Source organism: Micropterus salmoides, unplaced genomic scaffold (genome assembly GCF_014851395.1).
Source record: "Micropterus salmoides isolate LMB-PRFRI ecotype aquatic unplaced genomic scaffold, ASM1485139v1 Ms_hic_scaffold_9, whole genome shotgun sequence".
Taxonomy (NCBI): Eukaryota; Metazoa; Chordata; class Actinopteri; order Centrarchiformes; family Centrarchidae; genus Micropterus; species Micropterus salmoides.
This window is the reverse complement of record NW_024044681.1, coordinates 2,947,590-2,956,664: the sequence shown is the minus strand read 5'-3', so window position 1 is coordinate 2,956,664 and position 9,075 is coordinate 2,947,590. Positions and strand designations below refer to the sequence as shown.

General features: G+C 39.7%; 1 protein-coding gene across 1 annotated transcript; it reads left to right on the top strand.

The window, feature by feature from the left end:
* The first annotated feature begins 208 nt into the window (after positions 1–208).
* LOC119895440 (NLR family CARD domain-containing protein 3-like) lies at positions 209–6,646 on the top strand. Its single transcript, XM_038708575.1, has 3 exons — positions 209–1,008; positions 5,938–6,111; positions 6,637–6,646. Exons 1-3 carry the CDS (start codon positions 209–211, stop codon positions 6,644–6,646), a joined length of 984 nt encoding a protein of 327 aa, XP_038564503.1.
* Positions 6,647–9,075: the final 2,429 nt, after the last annotated feature.

Genomic DNA, 9,075 nt, shown 5'->3' with positions numbered 1-9,075 from the left:
GCACATGTTGACTACAGAGCAGAGAGGAGAGCTGCCCAAGACCCTGACTGACCTGTACTCACACTTCCTGCTGGTTCAGATAAAGAGGAAGAAGCAGAAGTACGATGAGGGACATGAGACGAGTCCACAGGAGCTGACGGAGGCTGACAGGAAGGTTCTTCTGAAGCTGGGGAGGCTGGCGTTTGAACAGCTGGAGAAAGGAAACATCATGTTCTACCAAGAAGACCTGGAGCATTATGGTCTTGATGTCACAGAGGCCTCGGTGTACTCAGGAGTTTGTACAGAGATCTTCAAAAGAGAGAGTGTGATCTTCCAGAAAACAGTCTACTGCTTTGTTCATCTGAGCGTTCAGGAGTTTCTGGCTGCAGTCTACATGTTCCACTGTTACACCAGCAGGAACACAGAGGAACTGGAGGACTTCCTGAGGAAAGACTGGGACAGTGAAAACAGTGATTCATTCATTGATGATGACGAAGACGAAGACGAAGACAAAGATGAAGACGACGGCGACGACAGACGGGATAATGACAATGACTTATCTCTGGAGGACTTCCTGAGGAGTTCCATGGAGAAATCTCTCCTAAGTAAAAATGGCCACCTGGACCTGTTTGTTCGCTTCCTTCATGGCCTCTCTCTGGAGTCCAACCAGAGACTCTTAGGAGGCCTGCTGGGTCGGACAGACAACAGTCCAGAAATCTTCCAGAGAGCCATCAACAACCTGAAGGAGATGAACATGTACATGAACTGGATCTCTCCTGACAGAAGCATCAACATCTTCCACTGTCTGACGGAGATGAACAACCACTCAGTACATCAGGAGATCCAAGAGTTCCTGAAGTCAGAGAACAGATCAGAGAAGGAACTCTCCGAGTTCCACTGCTCAGCTCTGGCCTACATGCTGCAGATGTCAGAGGAGGTTCTGGATGAGTTGGACCTTGAGAAGTACAACACATCAGATGAGGGACGACAGAGACTGATTACAGCTGTGAGGAACTGCAGAAAGGCTCGGTAAGTCCAGATGTGATTATCAACACTGTAAAGCAACGTAAAGCTGAAGCATCAGTATTACAGTAAAGATCCACACTTTACACACAATATAAAACCTCCACAGTATAAAAGTTTCCTAAACTAGTATTAAAGCTGCTTATTGAAATAATTCTACATGTGTTAAACTCCAAATGTCTACAAACATCATTTCTGTGTTTCTATCCATCAAGTTAGTGACACAAGTATCTTCTATCATCTTCTATCTTTCTTTGGGTGATGGAGGCTTGATACAAATCCAGCAGGAAAACTTGAGGATAAAGAGTTTGTGCTGAAGATGTTTTGACAGTCATCATTTTATCCCAGCAGTCTTTTTATTTTTCCACTGATCCAGTGTCTGCACTCTGTTTCTATACTGTGTCTGTTTCTTGTTCTTCTTCTACACAGACATGTCGTATCTGTGATCTGCTGGAGCTAACGGCACTTGAAGCTTTCATGCAGTTATTGCTCTTCTATTTTTTCTCTGCAGTTTGGGAGCTATTTTATAGCAAGGACTGTTCTGTCCATTTTCTCAAATTATTGTTTGATTTGAGAGGATGTGAGGGGAGGCCATCCTCCCTCTTGAAGAGAGAACAGAACATCCCCCTCCCCATCACAGAAGCAACATTAAAGCTAGATATGCAGAGAAAACAGCAGCACATGCACACTAGCACATTTTTGTGAATGGAATTATTTACGCACAACAAGGGACATATGCTCGATCTTTCTCATGTTATGACCATTAATAATGTCTACATCGGAGATGTATTTGTTAGTGATCACAAATGCATCTTATTTGATCTTGTTTGTGATGAGGATCCTCTGCCTGCTAAACGAGTGTCCTGGTCACGTTTGATTAACCAGCTTACAGTTGTGAAATTTTCAGCCGCATTTGACTCAAGCTCGGTTTTTATTTCGAATGAAGTGGACCCTTGTGCATAGGCGTTTAATGATCACTGCACCCTGCAGTTGGACAAAGTAGGGCCGTTAAGTTAGTGGGCATATTTATTATATTTCACCACATCTTTGCATTTAAAAGCCATACATCTACTTGGCCCATGTTTGGTTTCAATTTTAAACTTATCTCTTTAGCTGGGCCAGGTCCCCAGCTGTTTTAAGCATGCTGTTGTTCAGCCTACCTTGAAAAGAACTTTCTTGATGAAGCTTCATTTAGAAACTATAGGCCTATTTCTAAATTGCCTTTTCTTTCTAAAATTCTAGAAATGGTTGTTGCGAACCAGCTAAATAATGTTTTGGATTCTCATAATATCTTTGATAAGTTTCAGTCTGGTTTTCATAAAAACCATTCAACTTAGACTGCCCTCCTTAGGGTCTCAATTGATATTTTGATGGCTGCTGATGGGGTAAATGTTCTGTAGATCTCAGTGCAGCATTTGATACTGTTGGTCACTGCACTCTTGATTGATAGACTGAAAACAACTGTGGGCATTACTGGATCAGCTCTGGACTGGTTTTCCTCCTATCTTTCAGACGGGGAGTTTCTGTGTCCATAGGAACATATACGTATGTGTTTTTTAGGTAAAAATGAAAATGCAATTATTTTCATTTTCACATACTTGTGTGAGCTTTTTTGGACCATTAAAATGAAAATGGAAACAGCATTTGACATTTCATTTTCAAAGACTTAACCTGCACTATAGTGGACTTTATTCAAATGCAATGAGTGATACAGCGCCCCCAGTGTATTGTATTTACATGTCCATGTGCTCATGGTCTTTTAAAGGTTCAGTGTGTAATATTTCTGAGGATCTATCAACAAAAATGCAATTTAAGATCTATAATTATGTTTTCAGTGGTGTATAAAGACCTTATATAATAAACCATTATGTTTGTATTACCTTAGAATGAGACATTTATATCTACATAACCGCAGGCATCCCCTTCCGTGGATGTCGCCACGTTGCATCGTCATGTTTCTACAGTAGCTGAAAATGGACAAACAGCGCTACAGAGCGCATTTCGCGTTTTTATATACAGTCTATGGTTTCTTCACTAAGTTCTTCTGGTTCTACTTCTGGTAGAATTCAGGCAGTGCAGACACTCATCACTATGCTGAATACATACGTTAGAAGAAGAAGTAGTAGTAATAATATACTGCAGGGGTCTGCAAATAAGTTTTGAATTGGAGCAATATCTTCAACTATTAGATTGCGGATGAGAATATAAGCCATAATATTACTTCAACCAGGTGTCTTGTTTGGTTAGCTCAGTTGGTAATCTGCAGGGCTCTCAACCCAAGGATTGATAGTTCAATCTCACCTTGGGAAATCTGCAGTGAATGTTTCTGAGATCACAGCATGTGCTGCACTGTTTTTGTTTCGGTGTTTGATCCGCATCCATCAAACTACAGACTTTTTTGCATTTCCTAGTATCTCCAGTCAGAGGACATTTAGGGGAATCACGTTTTCTGAGGCTCTTTCAGAGGTGTGTCAAGCAGACTACAGACTCTTTAATGTCGTTCAGAATTTTTCAGAATAAAAGCTCAGTTCAACTTCAAACAGAAGATTGCAATAAGCAAGCTTTCTCGCGCCTTTTTTGTAGGCAAAACCACTAAAGAGGAAGTGATTATGTGAGTAACTGTTGCCGCTGTTAAAGCACCATAATCTGGTAGTGGGCCAGATATATTGTTGGTGGGCAGTTTTAGCGAGGGTCCATAATCACAGAGAGAATTACTGTGTTTCCCTTGTCAATGTTTGTATAAACTTTATTTAATATGTGGTTTATTTTTAACTGTGGTGCAGAAACAGTGACAGTGTTTCAACCTATTGGCTTACATTTTCATGTTGTCTGTCAGTGGCAAAGTCGCAATAATATGGTTTTACTGAATAAGTAAATATAATTTCTTAATAAATACCTAAAGAAACCTCATTTCTTGACTGGCCACTCTCTGCTGTCTCCTTTGTGCTGTGTCAGACACTGTAGCTGTCCTACCCTCTTTGAAAGGTTAGGGGGCAGTGGTGAACTGGACAGTGTGTTGCAATTCACAACCCTCACCACTAGATGCCACTAAATCTCACACACTGAACCTTTAAGGGCAAATGTAAAATTAAAATGCCATTTCCTAACTATGTGAAAATGAAAATGAGAACAGCATTTGACATTATATTTTCAAAGACTTACTCTGCTCTATAGTGGACTTTATTCAAATTCAATGAGTGAAACAGCGCCCCCAGTCTTCTAGTTAATATGAGTTTGAATTTGATTGATTGATTCTGAACACAGCCACATCCCCAGATATAAGTGGGTGTGCACACTTATGCAACCAGGTTATTGTAAGGTTTTTATTTTTCATTTTCCCCCTCGAGGATTTCAGTTTGTTTTTCAATTGAATTGTTCATGTTATAGGTCACATTAAATGTAGAAAAAGTTCTGACATGATTTATCTTTGTGTCATTATTTTACATCACAAGAACCTGGCATTTTAACAGGGGTGTGTAGACTTTTTATATCCACTGTATCTTCTCGTCTGGATTATTGTAATGTACTGTACACTTGTTTAAACAAATCCTCCATGGACCAACTGCAAGTTGTACAGAATGCAGCTGCAAGACTTTGTCTAAGACCAACAGGCCATCGCACATTACTCCTGTGCTTAAGGCTCTTCATTGGATTCCGATTGGTTTTAAAGTGCATTTTAAAATTTAACCATTACTTACAGAGCCTTGCGTGGTCAAGCCCTCTTACATCCAAGATCTATTGCACAGACACACTTCTGGTCGCTCTCTGAGGTCTTCAGGAAAAGACCTTTTAACTGTTCCAGAACATGTTTTAAAACAAGAGGTAATTGTGCATCCTGTGTGATGGCTACAAGGCTCTGGAACTCTCTCCCTTTAGCCTTGAGAGCCTTGGATTCTGTGGAAACTTGTAGAAAACACCTTAAGACACATCCTTTTAGACAAGCATTTAACTAGCCATATGGTTTTGTATTTTCTATGTTGTTGTTGTTATTTGTTTTATTTAATTCTATTTTTTTTTACTGTGATCACTTTGTGAAAGGTTTACTTACTTGATTTGATGGTGTTTCATAATTTGAGATTATATCTGTATGTTTCCTCATTTGAAAAGGACTTTATTTGCGGACAGTTGCAGTTTGTGGACAGTAGGTGGCGCTGTGAGACTGTGGTTTACCCAGGGACTGTAATCAAGAGCGCATGCTCCGCTGGTTTTCCTCCTAAATGAGGATTTCAGCAGCGACAGGCCACGTCTCCCTGTCTCATCATTCTTTCCTGTATTTCAGGACAAATCCACAGTTTCTGGGTGCTGCAGGGAGGTACCTGTAACACACATTTCCACTGTGGCTTTCATTGAATGTGCAGCCACAGTCTTTGTATTTAGCAGCTGGTTTCCTCAGACAGCAGCTCATTACACAGTCAGCTGCTGGACGCCTCCAGGTTCATTCTACCAGTGAAGGAGAGCTCAGCAGGTTCAGTTCAGTGGAGGGATTTTATCATCACCAAGCTCAGAGAAGAAACGTTAAACAGCTGATAATACAGTCTTTAGTACTAATTATACTATCAATGCAACAGGAGTCATTAAATGAATTTAATGGCAGATGAAAGCAGATGGAGTGACATAAGATGCGTCAAAGATAAAGATAAGACAAAACACACACAAGCACATGACTGAGGTAAATCCATACGAGTGCATATGACATGTTCACATTACATTAATTTGGCAGACACTTTTGTCCAAAGCAGTAATAATGTGGTTCATTATGTTGCCCAAGGACACTTAGACATGTTGACAGGAGCTCAAGTTTCAAACCACAAACCTTGTGATCAATGGCTGAGCAGCTGAGCAGCTTAGCTGCAGCCGCTCATGTTAATGTGCTTTGTCTATTTTTAGAATAAAGTGTCAGATTTTATTGTTTTTTTATATTCTCTGTCATCACAGACTTTGTGACTGTGGACTCTCAGAGACTCACTGTGAAGTCATGGCCTCAGCTCTGAAGTCCAACCCCGCCCATCTGAGAGAGCTGGACCTGAGTAAAAACTATCTGGAGGATTCAGGAGTGAAGCTGCTGTCTGCTGGACTGGAGAGTCCAAACTGTAGACTGGAGACTCTGAGGTCAGTTCATGTATTCTGCTCTTGTCCAGTGTATATCTACCAAATTAAAATCCATGACAGAAGTTTTAAATTTCCTTCAGTTCTCTTGTTTTCTGGGTTTGTCTGAGCACAAACCACAACAGCTCTTTTAAAAGTTTGTCTGTATTTTAATGGAATTTAGTCTGAACTCAAAGTGGATTCATGTTGATGCAGTTCTAAAGACGACTGAGGATGAAGCTCACAGTCAGTCAGCTGTGTGTTGATGGAGATGACAGTGGTGATGAGGAGAGTCTAAATCTGTGCTTTGAAATGAGCATCCGAAGTGCTTGGACAGGTGTTAAAGAGCTCTGCAAGGTTTTGGATTTACTAAAAGTCTTATTCATTTCATAAAGTTTTTTTATTTCATATCTACCATATTGGAATTCTATAGAAAACATCTGTCTTAGTATTTTTCATAAAGTGAGACATGATTTTTATGAATTAGAAGAACAGAAGAGAATGAAAGTAACAAAAGTACTAACATGTCTGATTTGTTCATTATTCCAGACTGGCCTGAGATCAGCAGCATTATTGATCGTGTGACATGAATAGGTGTATGAATGTTGTGCTGACATTTGGATGATGTCTGTAGAAGGCTGACATTATGATGATTCACAATAACACAATGACAAAGACCCTCTACTCATTTAGGGAAAAGCTCATTGATTAGGACATAGTAATGTTGAGCTCCACATTTAAAACCTGAACACATCTGATTGGATTAGAAATGGATTTTTATCTCCATCATTTATTCTTTATTCAGATTGAGGGGCTGCGGATTGTCAGAGATCAGCTGTGCTTCTCTGGCCTCAGCTCTGAAGTCCAAACCCCCCATCTGAGAGAGCTGGACCTGAGTGACAACAAGCTGCAGGATTCAGGAGTGAAGCTGCTGGTGGTTTTTCTGGAGAGTCCACACTGCAGACTGGAGATTCTGAGGTCAGACATGATTTATGTTTAATATTTAGGCAAGAATATCTGTTTATTTATTAAGTTTAGCTGTCCTTAAAATGACATGACACAACAATGACATTATTTTGAAGGCGAGCTGTCTCTATACCCGGTTTCAGTTTCTTGTTCAATTTCCATTGTACAAGATGGATAATGGAACAGGCCGATGCTTTGGTGCACTAAATTGCATTGCACATCTTCATTCAATGCGACAATAACACAGCATAGTGCTAACATTTTTTTGGCAGCATCGGCTCTAGAAAATGAACTCCGACTGTTCAATATAATTTATATTAGTAGGAGGTAGTTAGTAGCAAGTAGGACAATGAAATTAGGAAATACCTATACTGGCTGTTTTCATCACAATGTGAACAACTGCAGATGATTATTCATGCATGGACCCTTAAACTCCTGATTTTCAGCTTCCATTCCACATCATGTTTTTAAAGAAATGATAATAAAACGACATGAATTCAATGAAGAAATAAATAATCTCTATTTCAACTATCAGACATAACAATATATTCAGTATTTGCTTTTTCCAACATTGATGAAGCTATATGATGCTTATACTGACTGAATAGTTTAAAGTGAAGAAGCTTTGATTTGATAACTCCACTATTCCTAAAAGAAATATTGTAGATTTCTTTTGTTCACATTCCCCAAAGTTCATCCTGACAAATTTGGCATCTTTGGAAACTCTTTGATCTTGAGTGGAATCTTAAATCAGTTTCGTGGGTTTTTCTTTGTGTTTGGCTGCACAGCAGGTTTGTATAGATGGAGCCACTGGTGGAGCTGCAGAGTTTAAGAGGTGAAGTTACTACGTCTTTATTGAAGTAGCAGCATGTTGTCATTAATATTAATGAGAGCTCTTTTTACCTTTTTTGTATTTTACTGTTTGAACCTGCATCCTGTTGGGTTCAGGTGTTTGGAGTTTCCATTTTCTAAACTTCTACATTCTAAACCTTCTTCAGCTCTGATAACAGATTATTAAACACTGAATGACTTCAAAAAGGGACATTGTCTTCTAAAGTTACATCATTATTCTTATTCAGATTGAGGGGCTGCAGGTTGTCAGAGATCAGCTGTGCTTCTCTGGCCTCAGCTCTGAAGTCCAACCCCCTCCATCTGAGAGAGCTGGACCTGAGTAACACAAGCTGCAGGATTCAGGAGTGAAGCTGCTGTGTGGTTTTCTGGAGAGTCCACACTGCAGACTGGAGACTCTGAGGTCAGTTCACTGACTCTCTGTTACTATTGTAGACCTGATATGTTTAGTTAACAATTTAACCTAATTTCTGTTCATAACTTCCATCCATAAAGTTGTAAATGTTCTTTGATCATATTTTCATATTTCTTGTACTATATTTAGTCTGCAGTGACAAAACTTGTGTTTCTCAAAGAAACTATAGAAAATATCTGCTGTTAGTCATTAAAGTAAATGAATGTTTCTAATTTTGGTAAATGGTCACATCTGTATATTAATTTTGTTTGAAACTGATCAAGTTTACTTGTTGAAGTAGTAACATTTCTTTGCTTTCTGTTAGTTTCAATGTGTTTTCACAAAGAATTTCTGATCACTGATATCAGAGATTGGGACTCGAGTTTGAGACTCGGACTCAAGTCCACTTAAGTCGCATACACAGTAACTTCAGACTCGACTTGAGACTTGTCCTCAAAAGACTTCAAACTGACCAATATTATATAGCTGCTGTCCTGGAGGCTGTAGTTTCAGGACCCCGCAATCCTGGACTGCAGTTCTAAGACCGTATTCTTTTGCAACAATCCATCTGGTGGAGTAGTGGTGGTAATGCACAGCAACACGAAGGAGGTTAACCCTGTCTGCTGTGCGCAGCTGTAGGTTAACTTGTATTGACAGGCATATATCTATAACTTAGGTTTAGGCACACACCCAGTGATGGTTGTGGTAAGGGTAATTGGATTCGGGGGCTGTAAAGAGTCACTTAGCCAGCTAGCTAGCTGCTAACTAGCCAGCCAGCT

Excerpts from the sequence above, each read along its gene's own strand:
- LOC119895440 (XM_038708575.1), top strand. The coding sequence starts at position 209 with ATGTTCTACCAAGAAGACCTGGAGCATTATGGTCTTGATGTCACAGAG. Across the intron at positions 1,009-5,937 it reads AGGAACTGCAGAAAGGCTCG|ACTTTGTGACTGTGGACTCT; the intron begins GTAAGTCCAGAT and ends CTGTCATCACAG.